We start from the raw sequence: 22,991 nt of genomic DNA, 5'->3' as shown, positions 1-22,991 counted from the left end.
TTTAGTAACATCTAGGTGCTAACCCAATCTAGTTAAGAGGAACTAAGTGTACTATAATTCCAGCACAATTTCAAAATCAAACACTAAAAAAATAGATTAAAATGACTTTTGTGTGATCAACTCTTTGTCTTTTGTATCTCTCAAAATAAGTTTAATTTTAAATAATGAATACACTAAAAAAAATAAAGGTTGTTTGTATGGTCTGAAAATATGTACAAATCGATTCTTTTTTTTCTTGGATAAAATCTTTTTTTTTTATAAATCTTGATATCTTTTTTTAATGTTGGAATAATTCTCCTTTCCATCAACTAGCCGTTTGTGTATTCAAAGATGAAACTTTTCATCTTTGTTCTTCAATAACGCGTGCAGCAACTGTCCATAAAAAGGGAACAACTTTCCTGATTCAATTTGCATTGTGCTCTGCTCCTTGTGACTAGGATCTGATTTAGAGAACTTTTCTTGCTATGTTGATAATGCAGAATCTTTCCAATCATAACTCAGTATCATCTTTAATGATATTTTTATTAATGTATGTAGATGCGTTGCATGATTCTAACTTGTTTGATTGATTATCCTTGATTGATTCTTGCATTGCTCGTCATAAAGATTATAATAGAAAATAATCAGTTATGTTTGTCATCATAAAGCTTCAAATAAAATCTAAACTCAATTCAAATCGACAATCGATTAAAACTGTATTAATTTGAATTTAATTGAATTTTATTTTTTGCAAACCACATAGGTCGGATTGGAATTCAGATCTACTTCTCAAATTCGATCCAATCCAATCTAAACTACACAATGTGCTATAATATGTATTTTTATATTATTTATGTATTATTATTTAATAAATATTTTATATTCAAATAAAAATTATTTATTTATTTTAATTAACTTATAATTTTATTTCTATTATTATATTATTATTGATTTTTTAAGATATTATTGAAATTTTTTATATTATATTATTGATTATTTAAAATTTAATGTTAAAATTTGTTTTATGTATTTAATCTTTTTAATTTGTAAAATCATAAATTCAATCTAATCCAAATCATTTAAAATTAAATCAAATTTTTAATAAAAAAAATTATCTAATCTAAATCATACTACAAATAAAATTAATATTCGAATTAAATGAATTTTTGACTCAAACCGATCTAAATCCTCGTATTAACTATTAAGTGTAAGTGAGCGGTGAAGTTTTATATTGATTAAAAATGAACTAATAAGTAAAGTCTATATAATAAAATTTATAAATTTCAGTAATGATAACTTAATTTATTATCGGATAAACTCCTAGCACATAAACAGTGCATAGTTTTGGGCTAATTTTCCATAGTCATGTCAGTATGTCACACGATATCTTTTCACATCATTTAATTACAAAAAGTCGTCAAAATAACAAAAGAAAAATGTTATTTATATAATTAATGGTGACAATTAAACGAAAAATTATTAAAAGTAAGAGATTTGTAACATTTTTTGAATGACAAAGATAGAGCGTCCGAAGAATGGAGTGCTTATTTTCCACATTTGAATCCATGGCAGACAGAAAGAACAATAATAAGGATCAAGACTATCAAAATTATAATTATTGCCAATACAATTAGCCTTATATTCTTGTTTTGCATCCTCATTTTTCTGCGCCTGAGTTCCTGAGTTTTGTGCCTGCCCAAGAAAAACAAAAAACAAAACATTAGCAGACTTTCTGTAGTTTGGTTTGCGTTGTAATTGAAAAAGGGAAAACGAAAAACAATAATAAAAATAATAAAATTATATTTTTTTATAAAACCTTAAAAATAAAAAGATAAAGTCGTAAATTAGTAAATTACCCTATTATATACGTCCAATATGGTCCCGATGAAAATTAGTAAATTAGTAAATTCATAAATTCATAAAATCTTTTCAAGAACATAAGAACATGCACATGTACCACATACGAACCTATTAGTAAATTAATAAATTCATAAAATCTTTTCAAGAACAGAAGAACATGCACATGTACCACATACTAACCTGTTGATGAATGTTGTCTTGTTAAGTGTTAACTGAGCTCTATCTTTTCATTCTTTTCTCCCCTGTAACCTACACTATATATATATACATATAGTCTATGCAGGCCTTAGCTTAGTAGCCTTTGCCGACTTATTTTTGTTTCTCTCCCTTTGTTTTTTCTGCTAGTTTGAGCTTTGATAACAGATATTCAATACACTTGTTGATATTTGATTAGTGACAAATTTTTAAGGATAATTTTTCTTTAAAACTTCTAATTACTTAATTCATTGAAAATTTACTTCTTAAAACATTTTAACAAGTTCCTTCAGTTACTGGTTAGTTGTTACTAAAATTCTAATATAATGATAAATAATATTGATTAACTATTTCTTTTCTATAAAAACAATTATATTCAAAGTGGATAATTAAACCTCAACTCCTTCGGCCATAAATATTTCTCAAATACTAAATTTATAAAATCATCCCATTTGTTTTAATGTAAATGTAAAAAATGTGAAGACATCACATTCGATTTGTTGTAGATGTAACCGCTAATAAGTACAAAATGTAATGATGAAATCTATGTATTATAAAAATATATATATATAGAATCAATTTTTAGTACATCAATACTGGTTAACTTTAGAATTTAAGCTTTATAATTTAGAATGTAGTATGAGAATTTATAATGTAAAATCTAGAATCAAAATAAACAAAATATTTTTTTCAAAAAAGTTAATATTGATTAAAAAAAAATTAACTACCTAACATTAGTCATATATTTTATGTTTCACTAATCCTTTTCCAATTTCGGTACAGGGTCTAGGCCAACACACAACGACGCTTTATTAGTAATTAATGAAATGAGATGAATTTGCATGGAAGGTCTTGGTGGAGTGGTCCTCATGTATGTTTTGCAACAAGTGAGTGTATGTGAGTGTTTTTTTTTTATCAACTTTGAAGATAAGATTATTTTGATGGGAAGAGTATTTGTCTTTTAAGTTGGTAAAAAAATACTCTTTAAATTCTAAATACAATTACTCTTAATTATAATTATTAAAGAACTTAAAAATTAAATAATTTTAAAATAATTATTTCTTATCGTATTCCATATAACACAAAATTCCTTCGAGGATCCCAAAGTTTAAAATAATATATTAATATCCAACTAAAGTATAATAAACTTGCTGATTTAAATTCTAAAATGGTCCCTGAGATTGGCGTTTTGTACTGAAATCGTCCCTGAGATTGAAAAAAATGCACCATAGTAGTCCCTGACCCATTTTCCATTAACGACGTGATGACATGGCATGATGACGTGGACTGTAAGTGACACGTGTCACTTCATGATTTAGCCACGTGTAATGGTTGGATGATGTGGTGACCAGTGACATGTGGCATGCTGACGTGGATAGTTGTGTCACGTGTCACAATGTTATTTGGCCACGTGTTCAGTAGTGCCACATGTCGCAGCAGTATTTGTCCACGTGTTATCCATTATGCCATCGTTGTATATGCACCAAATTAGTCATTCACTTTGCATTAAGTGACTCATTTTAGTCCCTGAAATTGAATGTCGTGCACCAAACTAGTCCCTTCACCAATTTTTCCTCATTTTTTCTATAAATTCAAAATTCTCAATATTTTTTAATGCATTAATTTCAATTCTATTTTTTCACATGTTCTTCAAATAAAAGTGTTTTTATAAAATGTTTTTTCTCTTGCGAATACCCTAATTGCCGACTTGGAGTTAACGTGAAGGCTTTTCAAGCATTTTCACTACCATCTCCAACCTCTTTCAGTACTTTTATAAAATATTTTTTTTCTTGCGGATACCTTTAATAGCCGCCGTCTTGGAGTTGACATGAAGGCATTTCAAGCTTCCCTCATTATCATCTTCGACCTCTTTCATCTAGACTGCAAAGATCAAAAGTGGTAGTGAGGTTGGTTGAAGTACCTTCAATCTAGCTCATTTATACATAACGAAAATGTGTATTTCATAAGAAAAAATATTTATTTTAATTATTAATTTCTTGTTAAAAACACATTTTTTTTATGAAAAAAATGTGTCTAATCAATCATATAATTATTTTTTTTATAATAACATACTTATATATTACAAAATTTACCAATATTAAATTATTAAAAAAATTATATAATTAAAACTAAAATCTTAAATTTTTTATAAAAGCACTTGTATTTAAACGATATATGAAAAAATAGAATTGAAATTAGTGTATCCAAGATATTAAAATTTTAAATTTAAAAAAAATGAGAAAAAATTAGACTAATTTGGTGCATATACAACGATGGCATAATAGATGACACGTGGACGAATACTGTTGCGACATGTGGCCAAATAACATTGTGACACGTGGCACAACTATCCACGTCAGCATGCCACGTGTCACTGGTCACCACATCATCCTACCATTACACGTGGCCAAATCATGAAGTGACATGTGTCACTTACAATCAACGTCATCATGCCATGTCATCACGTCGTTAATGGAAAATGGGTCAGGGACTACTATGGTGCATTTTTTTCAATCTCAGGGACGTAATTGGTGCAATTGGAATCTCAGGGACGATTTCAGTGCAAAACGCCAATCTCAAGGACCATTTTGGGGTTTAACTCGATTCTCCCCTCCCCCCCAAAAATTCAAATAAATAACCCTCAACGGGCCTCAATATGTCTTCAGCAAAAATTATCAGTGAGTTTTGGTCCATTAACAAAAACATGTTGCTGACTTGAAGCTGGTAGATTTAGGCTTGCCATTGACCAATTAAGGACAACTAGGATAGCAATATCACCCAAACTTACGGGTATTTATTCCGCTTTTACCCGTTTGGGATGGATAATTATCCGCTCTACACTGGGATGGATTTTTAGCGGGGCGAGTTTTTAGGAGGGGCGGGGCGGGATCGGATTTAGGTAATACCCGCTCCTATCCGCCCCGATATATTGTACGGCGGGGTGGGTCGGTGACGTGGCAGAAATTAGCCGATTAAGGATTTATAATGAAAGTAGCGTTGCAAGTATAGTTCTTAACTGACGAAAATCCGCTTATCAATTTAAAAGGGTTGTCACAAAACAAGAATAAAAATACTGGAAGTATGAATCCCAGGTCGTCTCCCAACGAGTTATAGAGAGAGTGCTATTTATTAATCAGGAAGTTTCTGAGAAGTTTGGAGTTGGAGAATAGAATTAAAGCTAGAGAATTAATAAAAGATTTAATTAATTATGATAAAAAGGCCTTGACTGGGAGATTAATCGGAAGTTCTATCCTTGTTGGATGTTCCCAAGTGTAATAGCGATAGGTTGTTGTTCTACTTAGTTATCCCTTACTGAATAAAGAAAAGTCAAGTAACTAGCTAATCAACTCTATCCTCAAGTCCTAATCCTCTCCGAAGGAAGGTTTAGAGTTAGAGACTAGAGAGTCAGCCAAGAACTTCCAATTAGAATTAACACTTGAGTAGTCCCAACTCAAGGGTCTCCTCTCAATCAACTCCCAAGTCAAGTCGGGAGTCTACTCCCTTGACATGAGTGCTACGTTCATAAGCATAAAAAGAGAATAAAGAGAAGACATGATAAATTGAATAATAACTGAGAATTAATTAAAGGTAAAAATAGTTCCTTGCATTAATAAATCCAAAAGACATAAACATACGTATTTGAACGGGGTGAATGTGCAATAAAAAGAGTAAAGGTATGAGGGAACAAACTAGAATAGTATAAACTTCAACAGAGATAGTCAATCTTCTCAATATCCATATCAAAAGCATAGAACTAAGAACTATGAATGTGAAGAACCCTAGAGGAGGAAGTGATTTCTCTCTCCAAGATTCAAAACTAAAACTAAAACTAATGAATGAGATTATTTTTTGTCAATGTGTCAATCTACTGAGTCTCTGCTGTCCCCTGGCTCTAATCTGTCTTTCTGGGCCGAAAACTGGATCTAAAATTTGCCCGAAATCGCCCCCAGCGATTTTCTGCAACTGCTGTACGTCGCGCATGTCACGCGTATGCGTATGTCAGGCATGCACGTCGTTTGTGAAAACTCCTCATCATGCGTACGTGTCAGTCACGCATACGCGTCGCTCGTCCTGTGCATTACTCACGCGAGCGCGTCAAGTGTGCATGCACATTGCAATGGAATGCTCCAAATCACGCGCACGGATCAGCCATGCATGCGCGTCACGTCTCCCTGGTCAGCTTTATTATTTCTGTGTTCCTTCCATTTTTGTAAGCTTCCTTTCCGTTCTCCAAGCCATTCTTGCCCTATAAGGCCTAAAACACCGAACACACAGATCACGGCATCGAATGGTATAGAGAGAGATTATAATCTAACAATGTAAAGGCTTAGGAAGCAGGTTTTCAATCATAGTATTAGATCAGGAAGGTAAATGTATAACATGCTAATTACATGGATAAATGTGGGAAGAATCTAATAAAAACCACTTAATTGAGCACAAGATAAACCGTAAAATAGCGCTTTATCAGTCGGGTAGAGCGAAAACCCGCCCCTACCCACCCGTTGCCACCCTAAGGGCAACAGGTGTTTCCAGAAACCTGCTTCATTTGTCCTCCTTTTCAAAAGTGCAACTGTTCGCTCCTTCTCCGTCCATTGCTCATCCATGTAGCTGAACAGTGAGATGGGAGAAACGCCCTTCAATTCCCGCCGTCGATCGCCACTTCTTCTAGCCACACCTACACTTGAAACTGCCACTTTCTCTTGCTCCTTCATGGTTTGGGTCTCCTCTTTGCGATCCCAAGGAAATACCGTCGCTGTGAGGGGTGGTGGCTTAGCCACGATTGGAGAAACAAACCAGGCACGTCTGCTTGCTGCCTCTCCGTAATGATGCCGCCGCGGTTCGCGCATCACAAGCTCCACAGTATTGCTTGAGTCACCGGTGTCGCGTATTAGATCCAAGACTACCGCGTGCGAGTTCAGATTCGGCGGTTCTGGTGGTCGTCGTTGCACTACGACTGCCCTTGCTAGTTCAGACCATTCGCCTGTGCGCCAATCTTCGAAGCTTCCGGTTGCATTGCCAATTAGTCATCCTATATTACTAAAATTGCTTCCATTTATTGGTCTACAAAATAAAACCCTTCTAGATAAAAAGTTATTAGCGTTAGTTTCTCGAAAAAAGTCCAATTAGCGACAAAAAAGAACTCAATTGTAAGTGGAGTTAAATTTAGCATATAGAGTAAACATCAAATCCTAATTTAGACACGAGTTTTCTTTATTTATTTATTTTGGACATCAAGTTAAAATACCGAAATTCAGAAAATTTTAAGACATTTGACACGAAAAATAATCTACCTTCAAAATTGCAGAAACTTTGTGTATACTTGTGAATTTAATTAAGTGATACAAGTTAATAAAAAAGTGTTTTTATCTCATAAAGGAAGCTGATGGACTTGTCAATTGTCATTTCGTGAAAGGTTATCGTATTCTACTTGTTATAGCTTAGGAAGAATGCCAGTATTTTTAAAATATCAATGTTCTAATAGTTTTAGTTGTTGATCTTAATTATAAAGTCACTAGAAATCGGTATTTTAAAAATATTTTGAAAATTTTTTTTGTAGTTTATAGGGTTTGTTTTCGGTGGGGAAGTGAAACGAATGTGGTTGAACAGCAGTCAAGAATATTCTAATTGAGTGGATGAGATTAAATCCGTATACAGGGGTAAAATGTTTTGCATATTATCAAAGGAAACTTGAAATTAGGAAAGTGGAATGAGGTTTTGCCTCGCCTGAATGTGAAATTGCACTCCATGGAGCTTGTTCTCCTTGACATGAGGAGGTTCCGACTTTCGGAATCAGCGCTGTCGGAGTTTGTTAGTGATTCGTCTGAGTACTGGGGTGACCGAACTTTAGCAATTCCAAACAGACTGTTGGCAGAGAGGAAGAGCTATCGTCGACCAGGACCAAACACCGCGGCGGGAATACCTACAAAAGATACTCCGACGCTCAAGTCAATAATAATCTCGAGTAAGTGTATTAAGTAAAATATGAAGACTGAGAATAGAACATGATCCTTAGCCGAGGATACTAGTTTGGCTTTATAGACGTTATTTTACCCGTTTGCTATGGATAAATCCGAGTTTGTAGGTTGGTTATTGTATTCTGTTTTGGTGATCAGATTTTCTGAGCACGGTTCCTATTTTCAAATAAGTGGGCCCGACCTTATCTATTTTCGTTTCGAGGTTTTTGGGTGGCCGAGGTATGTGGTGACGTATCATAGCCCCCAAGCTTGCCTTGGTTTGGACAGAACGAATGCGAGCTTTTCTTCTCGGTAATGTCATATACCTCGGCCAAGGATTTGTTTTTGCGTCTGTGCCCTTCAGCTCCCAAGCTCGGCTTAGTTCTATTGGTGACCTTGACACATTTGCAGAATTTAATGCTTGCTTTGTTCTTCGTGCTTTAATGAGTGATTGATTTGATTTGTGCTGCGAATTTCAAGGTGCCCCTAACCGTATGATTGGTGGAGTGTTGATCGTGGGTTTTTTTATGGCTCGAATTGGAAGGTAACGCTTCATATGTAATTGCTCTTTTTACTGTGTAATAAACATGTTTGCACCCTTTGGTTTTTTTGGTATTCGGGGATTTTACGTTTTGGAGAAAATGAGCAAAAAAGGTGAGTGCTAATTTGCGTCTCTGCTACTTCTTTCTTTCTCATTTTGGTTTTCTTTACTTTTTGAATGGAAGAGGAAAAGGCTGGAGTTGGTGAGGGTGATCCTTATGGCTGGGTTGATGCTAGGGTTAGGTGTTATGTTTCTCAATTAAGTGATAGGGAGTCGGTTGATGTGCTAGGTTCTAATGTATTTGTTAGGAGTGGTAGTGGTATTAGGATAGAGATACTTCCTTGTGCCGTTGGTGACCGTGTTTTCCATCGTCGTGATATTGACCTTTTTCTATATGTACAGCTGCTTGTTTACTGAGCTAGAAGTTAGGCTTCCCTTCACTGATTTTGAATATGGTGTACTTTACTGGTTGAACTGTGCTCCTAGTCAGCTTCATCCTAACTCGTGGGGGTTTGTCAGGGCTTTCGAGATTTTGATGGAATTCCTTAATTATCCTCTGTCTGTTAGGCTCTTTTTCTCGTTATTCCAGGCTAAGGGGGTTAGTCGTGGGCTCTGGGTTAATCTGAGTAGTTATCCTTACCGTGCTATCTTTGGTCTTTATAAGTCCTCTTTTAAAGATTTTAAGACCATGTTCGTTAAGGTTAGAAGCGTTCCTGAGGAGTTTTCCTTTGTCATGGTGTCCTGAGCCGATGCAAGTTCTGGATGTGAATGATAGGTCGGGTGACGAACAAATTTTAATGGAGTTTTTGTTTGAGAAGTTGGGTCCGAAAGGTCTGTTGTTCGTATCTGAGTTGTTGAAATGGGATACTGATAGGCAAGCTGTTCTGGATTACCTAGGTAATTTAGTTTTTTTTATGTTTTGTTATTGTGCTTCGTTTGGTTTGTTTTCATGTTGCCGATTTTTGCGTAGGTGACAAGGCTCCTACTATCACTACTGCTGGGCTGAAGTCATTTTTCAATCAGCGGAAAAAGGGGGAGAAAGAAGGTTCGACTACTAATGTCGAGAAAGGTCCTGCATTTCAACCTGATCCGACCCATAAGCCGAAGCGAAAAAGGGGTCATGTGGAAGAGAAGATTGATGAGACGTTTTTGGAGAAAGGAGATTCATTTATGTAGCTCCAGAGAGTGGAATCAGCTTATGAGTCTCAAAAAAGGTTGCACGGTTATTTGGAGGATGTGCACACTCGGTCTCTGTGGGCTAAACTATACCCCTTTTCTGTTATGGCTGACGAGCTTTGCTGTTTCTCTGATGATATGAAGATGATTGATGACGTCGGACATGTTGGAATACGCCATTTTCTGCAAGTGAGGAATTAAATTTGCTTTGCTTGTTTGTACTTTATGCCGTTTTGACTCCTCTATCTTGTTGCAGGTGACCGGTACGCGAATTGTGGCTGTTGGAAGGGCCAAGAGCTTTCTTTGGAGAAGGAGCGTAAGGTCGCCTTGGATATTGCCGAGCTATCCTCGGCCGTACAAGAGAAAGAAAAAACCATTGCTGAGTTGTCCTCTTCTCTGAGTTTGAAGGAGACCGAGCTTGTTGAGGAGAGACGTCTTCAACTTGCTTCTGCTGAACAAGTTAAGACTGTTAAGGGTGAGAATGATCGTTTGGAGTTAAGGATTAAAGAGCTGGAGCATGAGGTTTACGAGGCCTTTGTACAAGTTTTTGATCGAGCCGTGTCTCAGGTGAAGGTGTTATTCCCTGAGTCCGATGTTACAAAGCTGGATGTGACTAAGGTGGTCGTCAATGACCAGCTTGTGAATGATGAGGCTGCTGCTAGAGATGATAGCAAGGAGTTCAGCATTGGTGACAAGACAGATTAAGCCTTTATTTATGTTTTGTTTTGTGAACTTATGTATGGCTCTTTGACCTTTGGATATGTGTTTAACTTTGTTTGTTTTGCCTTTTGGATATTTTCGAGTATTATGCTCGGCTTATGTTTGCTGGTTGCCGAGTATGAAACCTGGCTTGTCTTGACTGTTAACTCTTTAATTATAAGATATGTTAGTTATCAGGATTATGATAACGCTAGTTGTTTGTTTGCAATAGTAATGATGTTTGTACAATCATTTGTGGCATCCGGCCTCATTAAAACCCTCTTCGAGTAAAATCCATGTGGTTTGGGAAAAACTTTCGAAGGGGAAAAAGAGTACCTTCATCCGCAGATTTACAGTATGTATTATGATTGATATTCCCTTAGTGATGAGACATTCCATGTTTCTGGAAGTTGATCTCCTCTCAGAGTTTCTAGCTTATTTAGCCCCCTTGCCGAGATTCTTAAATACTCGAAGTGGTCCCTCCCAATTTGCTGCTAGATTTCCATGTGTTGGAGGTTTCTAGACTTCTTCTGTTTGTCTGAGTACAAGGTCTCCTTCATTGAAGGACCTGTGAGCTACTCTTTTTTTGTGTCGTCGATGTATGAACTGTTTTGTAGCTCGTTGCCTTATGACTGAAATGTCTCTTTCTTCTTCCATGAGATCCAACTCGGTTGTTTGAGCTTGCAAGTTGTTTTGTTGATTGTAAAGCTCGGTCCTTAATTTTGGGATGCTGACCTCTACTGGGATTAGTGCTTCTGCACCATATACTAGCTTGAAAGGAGTTTCTCCTGTACCAGATTGGATGGTAGTATTATAACTCCACAAGATTTCTGGAATGAGGTCGGCCCACTCCCCCTTGACTTCACTGAGCTTTTTCTTTAAGCCTTGCAGAATAATTCTGTTAGCTGATTCAACTTGCCCGTTGGTTTGCGGGTGCTCGACTGAGCTGAAGTGATGTTTAATGTTAAAATTTTTTAGAAAAGTAGTGAGTTATTGTCTCCCGTTATCTGAGATTATATCTCTTGGGATGCCATATCTACATATGATGTTTTTCCATAGGAAATATCTCACCTTATCTGCCGTTATGTGTGCTAGTGGTTGTGCTTCTATCCACTTAGAGAAATAGTTTATTGATACTAGAAGGAACTTTACCTGGCCCGGCGCTTTCGGAAAAGGTCCGAGGATGTCCAGTCCCCACCTATCAAAAGGCCAGCTTACCTCTATGGTGTGGAGCTTTTCGGTTGGGATCTCTGAAATGGTGGCGTGCTTTTGACAATTGTCACATGCCTTGACTTTTGAAATACAATCCCTTTTTATCGTTGGCCAGTAGTACCATGTTCATAATATTTTGGCAGCCAGTGCTCGGCCGCCGATGTGGTTTCCACAAACCCCTTCGTGTGTTTCTGCCATAACTTCTTTGGCTTCATCCTTGCTAATGCATTTGAGGAGTGGTTGGGAGTGTCCTCGTCTGTATAGGGTATTTCCTACTACTGTGTAGAAGCTTGCTCTTCTTCGAAAGAGAGGCAAGTTTGGCTCCTCGTTTGGTACGGCACCTGTATTGATGTAATCGAGAAAGGGTGTTCTCCAATCTTGTACCTGCATGATGCTTAAGATTGTATCCTGCTCAAAGCTCGGCTTTTCGAGTGTTAGTTGAGACAGCGCCAGTGTGTTTTCCGTTTGCCTTGTTGTGGCTAATTTGGATAACACATCGGCTCTGGTGTTTTGTTCTCGGTTTACATGGATAATATCAAATTTACTGAATTTTGAGATGAGATCCTTTGTTATGAGCCAATATTTCTCTAACAAAGGATCTTTTACCTGGTACTCGCCCTTGATTTGCTGCACTACTAGTGAAGAGTCACAGTAAACTGTTATCCAAGGTATTCTTAGTTGTTGGGCGAGTTTCAGTCCTACTAGGAGAGCCTCATATTCCGCCTGGTTGTTACTTGCGTTAAAGCGAAACTGTAGTGATTGCTCGGCTATCACTTTCTCTCCTTCCTTTAGCAGTATCCCTGCTCCGCTGCTTTCTCTGTTTGATGCTCCATATACATGCATACTCCAATTGGCTTCTGTATGTTGTGTTTCATTAGTCATCTCTGATACAAAGTTGGCAAGTACTTGTGATTTCAGAGTGTTCCTTGATTCGTACTGAATGTCAAACTCGGAGAGTAATGAGTGGATAATTTATACGCTTTTTGGCATTGTTTTTAGTATGTTTTTAGTATGTTTTAGTTAGCTTTTAGTATATTTTTATTAGTTTTTAGTTAAAATTCACTTTTCTGGACTTTACTACGAGTTTGTGTGTTTTTCTGTGATTTCAGGTATTTTCTGGCTGAAATTGAGGGACTTGAGCAAAAATCTGATTCAGAGACTAAAAAGAACTGCAGATGCTGTTGGATTCTGACCTCCCTGCACTCGAAGTGGATTTTCTGGAGCTACAGAAGCCCAATTAGCGCGCTCTCAATGGCGTTGGAAAGTAGACATTCTGGGCTTTCCAGAAATATATAATAGTTTATACTTTACCCGAGATTTGATGGCCCAAACTGGCGTTCCAAATCAGCTCAAAACTGCCCGGCGTTAAACGCCGGAACTGGCACAAGAATGGGAGTTAAACGCCCAAACTGGCACAAAAGCTGGCGTTTAACTCCAAGAGAAGTCTCTACACGAAAATGCTTCAATGCTCAGCCCAAGCACACACCAAGTGGGCCCGGAAGTGGATTTTGATGTAATTTACTCATCTTTGTAAACCCTAAGCTACTAGTTATCTATAAATAGGACCTTTTGCTATTGTATTAAAGAAGCTTTTGATCATGTTTTTATGATTGAACCCTCTTTGGGAGGCTGGCCATTTGGCCATGCCTAGACCTTGTTATTATGTATTTTCACCGGTGGAGTTTCTACACACCATAGATTAAGGTGTGGAGCTCTGCTGTACCTCGAGTATTAATGCAATTACTATTGTTCTTCAATTCAAGAGAATCCGGAAGGTCTAAACCTTCTCTGTGGTATTCTGAGTAGGATTCAATGATTGAATGACTGTGACGAGCTTCAAACTCCTGAAGGCTGGGCGTTAGTGACAGACGCAAAAGGATCACTGGATTCTATTCCAACCTGATTGAGAACCGACAGATGATTAGCCGTGCCTTGACAGGGTGCGTTGAACATTTTCACTGAGAGGATGGGAGGTAGCCACTGACAACGGTGAAACCCTACATACAGCTTGCCATGGAAAGGAGTAAGAAGGATTGGATGAAGACAGTAGGAAGCAGAGAGACGGAAGGGACAAAGCATCTTCATACGCTTATCTGAAATTTCCACCAATGAATTACATAAGTATCTCTATCTTTATCTTTATGTTTTATTCATCATTCATAACCATTTGAGTTTGACTGACTAAGATTTACAAGGTGACCATAGCTTGCTTCATACCAACAATCTCTGTGGGATCGACCCTTACTCGCGTAAGGTTTATTACTTGGACGACCCAATACACTTGCTGGTTAGTAGTGCGAAGTTGTGATAAAGAGTTGAGATTGCAATTGAGCGTACCATGTTGATGGCGCCATTGATGATCACAATTTCGTGCACTAGAGAGTTCGACGAACCATTTGATTAATCGTCCGACAAGCTCGGGTCTGGTTAATATATGCCTTAGGGGTTGGTCTGTTCGTACTATTATTGTGTGACTCTGGAAGTAGTGTCGTAATCTCCTTGCTGTGGTGATTAGTGCCAACGCCAGCTGTTCTATTTTTGGGTACCTTATTTATGTTGGCTGTAATACCCTACTAATGAAGTACACTGGGCTTTGCTTTTTCCCTATTTCAATCACTAGGACCGAGCTTACAGCATGGTTAGATATTGATAAATACAAATACGAAGGTTTACCTGTTTCTGGTCTCTGTAGTATTAGGGGTGATGTTAAGAGCTTTTTGAGCTCCATAAAGGAACTTTCGCATTCCTCTGTCCATGTGAATTTTTTACTTTTAGAGAATGTTTGGAAGAAGTGATAAGATCAGTTTTCCACTACAGGTAGGAAGCGTGCAGGGCAGCTACTCTCCCTGCTAGTTGTTGGACTTCTTTTACTGTCTTTGGCCTTGTCATGTTCAGTATTGCATTACATTTTTTCTGGGTTGGCTTCTATCCATCGTGAGGTTAGCATGAAGCCATGGAACTTTCCCCCTTGAACTCTAAAGGCGCATTTGTCCGGGTTGAGCCTCATGTTATATGCTCGGACTTGGTTGAAAACTTCTACCAGATCGTCACAATGTGATCCTTGTGCAGGCGTTTTTGCTACCAAATCATCCACGTAAACTTCCATATTCCGACCTATTTGCTATCGGAATACTTTGTCCATTAGTCTTTGATACGTCGCTCCTGCATTCTTTAAGCCAAAAGGCATTACCTTGTAACAAAAATTTCCATGTTCTGTTATAAAAGCTTTTTTGCTTTGGTCCTCTGGGTGCATTAGAATCTGGTTGTAACCAGAATATGCATCCATAAAACTGAAGTTCTATTTAAATTTGTAAATTCGACGCACATGCGCCATTTACCTGAGTTTTTCCTTACCATTACCACATTTGATAGCCATGTGGTGAAGCAGATCTCTCTGATGAAACCTGCGTTGAGGAGTTTCTTGGTTTTTTCTAGTGCTGCTTGTTTTTTCTCTTCTCCGAGGTTTCTTTTCTTTTGTGCCATTGGTCGGACTGCTTTGTCAATTGCTAATTTGTGGCAAATAACTTTTGGACTTATTCCAGGCATGTCGTCTGGTATCCATGCAAATAGATCGGCATTCTGGCGCAGTATATTTATAAGTTTTGTTTGTTCTTCCCCCTCTAGTGCTTTTCCGATGTGTGTGTACTGCTTTTCATCCGCTGTTAGTGTTACTCGGTGGAGGTTGTCCATTGGTTGGGGTCTGTCACTGAGATCCTCTCTTGGGTCAGGCTCGGCTAACGTTAGGATCTCGGCAGTATTGTGTATCGCTTGGACTTGTGGCTGAGCTGTTTGTTTCGTCTGGGTTTGCTTCAGACTGGCATTGTAGCATTGCAGAGCTTCTTGGTGATCGGCGTATACTGTTGCTATCCTGTTTTTCTACACTGGAAACTTAACACACAGGTGTAAAGTGGACATTACCGCCCTGAATATATTCAGGGCGGGTCTTCCGATGATAATATTATAAGGGCTATAACAGTCTACTATTAAATATTGGATATCAATGCATTTTGACATAAGGACCTCTCCCATTGTTGTCTTGAGCCATATATGTCCCATGATGGGGACCCTTTCTCCAAAGAACCCAATCTGCTCTCCAGAGGAAGGTTGCATTGTTTTTTCTGATAACTTCATCTTTTTAAAGGTAGAATAAAATAAAACATCAGCGCTGCTACCTGGGTCCAGTAGTGTTTTCCTTACTAATAGCTCTCCAACTTGGATAGAGATTACTACTAGGTCGTCGAGGTTAGGGTTTGCCGAATTGAAGTCTGACTGATTGAATGATATTGTGACGTCTGGGTCCTCCTCTTTCTTCGGGATGTAGCATTCCTTTGATTGCCAACATTGCTCTGTAGCTTCATTTTCTGGCCGAGGTTATTTCACCTCCACCTGTGTAGCCTCCTGATATGTGGTTGATGATTCCTCTTGGCGGATTGGGTGTTGTCTGTTCTCTTTTGTCCTTATCTGTTGCTGCTTGTTTGTGTTCGCCTCTGTCCGAGTTGACTCCTCTGGCTTTTCGACCTTTGATGTATTTGTCTAGGAGCCCTTGGCGTGCTAGTCTTTCAAGCAGGTCTTTTGCGACGATGCAGTCGTCCGTGGTATGACCAAACTTCTGGTGGAAAGCACAATGCTTGCTTCTATCCACGAACCTTTGGTCTTGGTAACTCCCCACCCAAGCTGGTGGTTTCACGATTTTGGCATTTAGAATTTTTTTGATGATGTTCTCTCTTTTGGTGTTGAACCTAGTGTAAGTATTGAATTTTGGTGTGAGCTTGAAGGGCTTCTTCGGTTCTTTATTGTTCGGTGGTCTAAACATTTTGTCTTCATCCCTTCTGTGCGGTTGTTTGTCTGTTTTCTGGGCTTCGCGAAGCTCTTCGATTTCCATCTGGCCTGCAGCCCTTTCTCGGAATTCTTCCAGCGTTTTTGGTTTTGTTATTGCAATTGTTTCTCGGAATTTTCCAGGTCTGAGGCCGGCTTTGAGGGCATGCAGGTGGATCGCCGAATCTAAGTCTTGGATCTCCATGGTTGCTTCCGTGAACCGAGTCATGTAATCTTTTAGGCTTTCATGTTGACCCTGCTTGATGGTGCCTAGATAATCTGATCTGTGCACATATATTCTTGACGCAGCAAAGTAATCGATGAACGACCTCGCCAGCTCCTCAAAGGAAGAAATTGAACCTGCAGACAACTTAGAAAACCAGAGTAATGCAGCACCATCAAGGTAAGTGGAAAAAGCTCGGCAGAGCACAGGCTCATTGTTAGCGTCGTTAAAGAACATCATAGATTGAAATTTCTTGACATGAGCTCGGGGGTTGCCGAACCCCTTGTATGGCTTAAGGGCTGAGGGCAACGTAAAATTTTTTGGCATCTGGAACTTTGTGATTTCCTCGGAAAAGGGATTGTCGGGAGTGAGCTTTTCCTTCGGCGGGGTGATGTTCAGGGGATCTGTGTTGCCCTGGGCCGAGCTTTTGGAGCTTTCTCCCTCCTGTTTTCCGTTGTTCTGTGCAGATAACTCAGCTATCCTCCGCATGTCTGCCTGAAGTTCAGCGATTTGGGCTAGGAGCTCAGCTTGTGTGAGTTGAAGGTTCTCCTTGTCAGCCATGTTCGAAGATCGGGAATCCAACAAAACAGAGTAGAAGACTAAACAAACAGGATGGTGGGGTTACATATATTCTAGCCCTACGGTGGGCGCCAAGTGATTCGTCCGAGTACTGGGGTGGCCGAGCTTTAACAATTCCGAGCAGACTGCTGGCGGAGAGGAAGAGCTATACGTCGGCTAGGACCAAACACCGCGGTGGGAATACCTGCAAAAGATACTTTGACGCTCAAGTCAATAATAATCTCGAGTGAGTGTATTAAGTAAAATATTAAGATTGAGAATAGAACCTGATCCTTAGCCGAGGATACTAATTTGGCTTTATAGACGTTGTTTTACCCGTTTGCTGTGGATAAGTCCGAGTTGTAGGTTGGTTATTATATTCTGTTTTGGTGATCAAATTTGCTGAGCACGTTTCTTATTTTCAAATAAGTGGGCCCGACCTTATCTGTTTTCGTTCCAAGGTTTTTGGGTGGCCGAGGTATGTGGTGACATATTAGTTAGCATCTTCTTCATCGATGGGGAGCTCATTGTTAGGGTGCCAAAGGATGAAATGAAGAAGAGGAGCCGTGGGAGAATGTTGAGGATGATGATGGTGGCAAAAGCAATTAATAAATATAAATGTGGAATTCTTTTTAAATTTACTAATTATAATATGACCCAAATAATTTTTCTTAATTTCATATAAGCTTAAAACATCACAGTATTCTTTCTCCACTGAAGAAGCCTCCTTAGTTTATAGACAAAGGAATGAGTTCAAACCGAAGAAGAAAACAGAAAGATGAAATAATGAATCAATATATATTCAACCATATTAACATTACATACTTGTACTTAAAAGTCCAGGCATATGACTTTTAAGAGTATTTGTTGATAGAATACTAGCTGAATTATGAAAAAATATTAGTTATGATAGCTCTATGATAAAATATAATCGCTAATCAGTCATCTAGTAACTCTTCTGAAGTGGACGAGTGACTATCTGCCAAATTCTTAGGCTTGATGGAAAAATGGTATAAATTTGCTTCACTGATTAAAAATTGGTCAATGGAGAAGAAATCAAACTACAATAGATGGCCAAAATTTACCTTCAAAAAGCATTCTTATATCATATTGTAAAAATATCATAAGTAGAACAAAGTGAATAAGGAATATGATGATGTCTTTACTACGTACAAAATCATGTCACGAATGTGATATCTTTCCTCAACAATATATAATCACAAGAGTGGTCAAAATGAAAAAATATAAAATATGTTGGAAAATGGAGTGCTTATTTTCCACACTTGAATCCATGGCAGACGGAAAGGACAATTACGAGGATCAGGACTATCAAAATTGCCAATACAATCAGCTTCATCTTCATGTTCTGCAGCCACATTTTTCTACGAATTTTGGTCCCTGAAGTCCTAAAGTCTTGTGCCTGTCTCAAAAAATCTCAACCATGAATGAAACGGGATTTTTATCTTTTAAAATTAAAATTAAAAAAAAAACCCTAGGATTGGGAAGCGGGGTACCACGAGACTAGTAATCAGTATTGCATCAAAACTATCAAATATCAAGAGGCTTATTAAATGAACCTCAAGCATATATAAGAAATTTCATACGTCCAATAATCAAGACCTTTCAGGGAGAGAAGAACATGCAGATACACGTAAACGACATACTAACCTGATTATGAAGGTTCTCAGTCTTGTCAACTAGAAGCTCTATCTTTTCTCCCCTGTCCAGAACCTACATTATATTATGAACAAGTCAATATGATTGAGCAAATGCTTTATGTTAGAATAAAAAAATATAATGAGAAGTCAATGAACAATTGAACATGGAGTTAGTTTTCAGTTACAATATTTGAGCTAGATTATTTCAGCCACAGACAACTGTAATGATAGACAACAAATTTGCATAAATGTCACCCTTATCTCAGAAGGATAATATTAAATAATTCACCTACAAACAGTAGCCGAGTGACCAACACATTAACTTAAACGCTGTCAAACCTATACAGCTCTAGAATTGACAAATTCCCGGCTGTTCAGTCACAATTCCCATCTTTTGAAAAATAAAAAAGATTCGTAGCTGGAGAATATCCTACTATCCATGATGATCTCCATCAAATCTCAAATTTTTCCCAGTCAAGAAACTTATTTATCTATGAAACACCAACTAACATGAGATAACCCACCTTCAAATCTAACTTAACAATAATTTGCTCTCGACACAGAAATCTTAAATCCATTTGCTCCATTGAAATGGCTTCTTTTAACCTTGTTGCTTAGGGTATGGACAATAGACAACAAATGTCAGAAATGGACATGAAACGGGGAATGTAAAACCCATCAGGAACAAATTTTCCTTGCTCCTCCTGGGCCCTGTTCCTCCAAAGGCTTCCTTTTTACTGAATCAATTGGCCAAGCTACATGCACAACTAAAGTTTCCTGTTTTATTTTAATTAAAGTTTCAAAAACAGATCAACAGATACTATGGGGAAAAGAAAACTGCATATCTAATTGAAACAAAGTTCTCACGTTTCTACACTGACTTGAAATCCAAAAAGAACAAGAATATATAACCGATAATACCTCGGATCCAAATCAGACATGCTTAACCAGAACTAGTTAAAATATCAACACTGTATAACAGCATGAATTTGAGAAGTTTGAAAAAGCTGCTGACTAAACTAATATAACAGCCTCATTTATGATGTTTAAGTATTATATTAATTTTCCAAAGATCCACTCTGTGTTATGACATGTCTTTTTTATTTTTGAAATTTTAAACAGCATCTATGCTTTGTAGAAACACAACACCTATGATCCACCAATTTGATCTCTTCGATTTCAGCAGTAACAACTATATCGCCATAAGCCAACACATCAGCGTGGGCAGTGCCGATAAATCGCAACTCACAAGGCATCTGTATGTACCTTTTCAATATTTTCCATCATGACACCCTTAACTTCAGAGACCTGATTCTGAACCTTGGCAAGCTTGCTTATCTCCTCAGGGTGATCGATGCAGTACTGCATATGCTCCTTCAATTTCGGCCTGCACCATCCAAACAAAACAAAACAACACAATTTACACAAATTCAAACAAATCAACCTCCATAATCAATTAGTCTCAATTCTCACGACAGCACAAAACACAAAATTACCCAAACTCCTTGTTAAGGCTGTTGGCGGCAGCATTAGCACCGGCCTTATCGGAGGCACCATATTTGGAAACAAAATCATCCTTCACTCGCTCCAGAAACGCAATAGGAACCTGCCTTCCAGCAGAATCATCCGCAACAACACAGTAAGCTGAAAAACGACAATGCAGCATTTCAAATCACTCAAACACAATGAGAATTCCACCCTAACAATCATCTGAGCAAAAATGCATACATATATACACAAAATTGAATGAGAGGAAAACAGATCTAGAGAGAAAAAGAGAGGAACCGACTGAAGCCATTGTCGACGAGGAAGTTGAAGGTGTGGCTGTCGCAGTTGTAGGTGAACTTGTTGTTGGAGGAAGGAAGCTTCTGGAGGCACTGGAAGGCGATGGTGTTGAAGTTGCCGCTGAATTCAGTGTACTCTGCAAGAACCACGGTTCCGCGAGAGACGAAGGCGTAGATCAGAGATTTCTGTCCCATTTTTCTTCTGATTTCTTCTGATTCAAGATCAGATCTGAGTAGTAATACAAAGAAACCAGTGGTTTTGCTTCTTCTGCTTCTGTCGAATGGAATGCTTCTTAACCAACGAACGCTTCTTTCTACTTTTTCTTTTGAAAGGAAAGATGATAGAGACAATAAAAACAAATAGCAAATTTTATTTATTGAATTATTCTTAATATTTTATTTATTAAAAAATTGTCAAAAACTAATTTTGGACATTCCTCGTAAAAGAAGCAGGAGAGGAGGATTTTATTTAGGAAGCCGTTGGCTTTTGAACTTAACTACTAATAAAGTCATTATTTATTTGAGTTTAATATAGGTATAATTTATACTATTGAAAATATACTAATGAATAAAACTTTATATCTAAGTCATAAATCATAATTCTAATCCTAATCAGGTGAATGTTATAGTGCCTATCACTTTGTATCTAAGTTACTTAAAAAAGTAAATAAATAATATTTAATAAATTTTATATAATTTATTTTTTATTTTAAATATTTTATTTTTTATTTTAAAAAAGAAGTGAAGCAATTTAGGCACTGTAATAAAGGCATTATAGAACTCACCGCCTAATAAAGTCCAACCAAATATTTCAAGTTTATGCGCACCTTTTACTGCCGTAAATTCACGCACACACGTTTAACTGTTATTGCTTCTTCTTCCTCTTTCTCCTCTTTGAAGTTGCGTCTTCTTTTTCTTTTTCTTTTTCGTTATCTTTTTTTTTGTTATTGTTATCACCAACAACACCAATATTTTGTTAACATCTTTATTGGTTCTTTTCTCTTGTGTCATTATTAAATAATTTCAATTCATTTCTTAGTTTATTTGAAGATTCATTTGGATTCAAAAATGAATTCAATGCGTTTTTGTTAATGAATGAGTTTTTTTTATTATTTGTTCAAATTTGAACTAATTTCGATTCATTTGTAAATTAAATGAGGTTCACTTGATATTGCTATTAAGAATTGACCAAATTTTTTATTCCTTAAAAATTTTTGATTCATTTCTTAGTTTAATTTAGGTTCATTTGATTTTATTTTGCTTGAATTTGCTGCACTTGTTCATATATAGTTGTTTAGTTGGTTTTTGTTCAAATTTGAACTAATTTCGTTTCATTTATGAATTAACTGGGGTTCACTTGATGCTGCTGTTAAATATTGACAAAATTTTTTATTTTTTAAGAAATTTCGGTTCATCTCTTTGTTTAATTTAGGTTCATTTGATTTCGTTCATTTGAATTTGCTGAACTTGTTTATATGTGATTGTTTAGTTAGTTTTTGTTTAAATCTGAACTAATTTCGGTTCATTTGTAAATTAACTGAGGTTTATTTTATGCTGCTGTTAAGTATTAACCAAAATTTTTATTTATTAAGAAATTTCGATTTATTTCTTACTTTAATTTAGATTCATTTGGTTTCGTTTCACTTAAATTTCTTCTCCTCATCTTCCGCTTCGTCTTCTCCTTCTTCTTTTTTTAATCTTTTTTTCATCTTCTCCTTCTTATTTCATATTTTTAAAATTCTTTTTGTTTTACTCTCTTGAGAAGATTAAAACAAACAAAAAAATCAAATAAAAAAAAAGAATAAATACTGCAATAAGGAGAAGAGAAAAAGAAAAAAAACAAAATATAGCAACAACATCACCAATAGAAGAAGGAGGAGGGGAGGAGACGCGCGAAGAACAAAGACAAAGTGAAGTGGTTTCGTTTGCATTAGTAAAGCACATGTGTATACTATAATAAAAGTAGTTTTGGTTGGGTTTATGCTAATTTGGTTGTCAAAAATACTTAGATACTATGAATTTAATTTTTGTTTATTGTGAATATAAAATTGTTTTATAAATGCCTTCAATTACATAACGCTACATTTATAAAAATAAATATATTTTATTTTATAAATAATCGTCCAAAAAACAGTTATAATTACATGACTACATTTTATACGGTACTGTATAAAAAGTTAAATTCATATTTTTGTATTTTTTTTAAAAATGAAAATTTAGATATAAATTTTTTATATTAATAATTAAAAATAATTAAATAATAATTTATTTAAAAATTAAATTATTTAATAATTTTTTATTATTAATTTTCTGTAAAATAATTTATATTAAATCTTT

At 36.7% G+C, this 22,991-nt stretch overlaps 2 protein-coding genes across 2 annotated transcripts; both read right to left on the bottom strand.

Annotated features, from left to right (window-relative positions):
• Nucleotides 1-15,970: 15,970 nt before the first annotated feature.
• On the bottom strand, nt 15,971-17,215 carry LOC107484080 (uncharacterized). Its single transcript, XM_016104693.1, has one exon. The coding sequence runs from the start codon at nt 17,213-17,215 to the stop codon at nt 15,971-15,973; it is 1,245 nt and encodes a 414-aa protein (XP_015960179.1).
• Nucleotides 17,216-18,292: 1,077 nt separating this feature from the next.
• Nucleotides 18,293-21,003, bottom strand: LOC107484084 (vesicle-associated membrane protein 721). The gene is made up of 5 exons (XM_016104697.3): nt 20,660-21,003; nt 20,367-20,514; nt 20,137-20,257; nt 18,881-18,943; nt 18,293-18,632 (listed from the first exon to the last, which is right to left on the bottom strand). The coding sequence occupies exons 1-5, from the start codon at nt 20,847-20,849 to the stop codon at nt 18,483-18,485; spliced, it is 672 nt and encodes a 223-aa protein (XP_015960183.1). The 5' UTR covers nt 20,850-21,003; the 3' UTR covers nt 18,293-18,482.
• Nucleotides 21,004-22,991: the final 1,988 nt, after the last annotated feature.

Source organism: Arachis duranensis, chromosome 4, assembly GCF_000817695.3.
Source record: "Arachis duranensis cultivar V14167 chromosome 4, aradu.V14167.gnm2.J7QH, whole genome shotgun sequence".
Lineage (NCBI taxonomy): Eukaryota > Viridiplantae > Streptophyta > Magnoliopsida > Fabales > Fabaceae > Arachis > Arachis duranensis.
The sequence above is the reverse complement of the archived record's forward strand: the minus strand, read 5'-3'. Positions and strand labels throughout refer to the sequence as shown.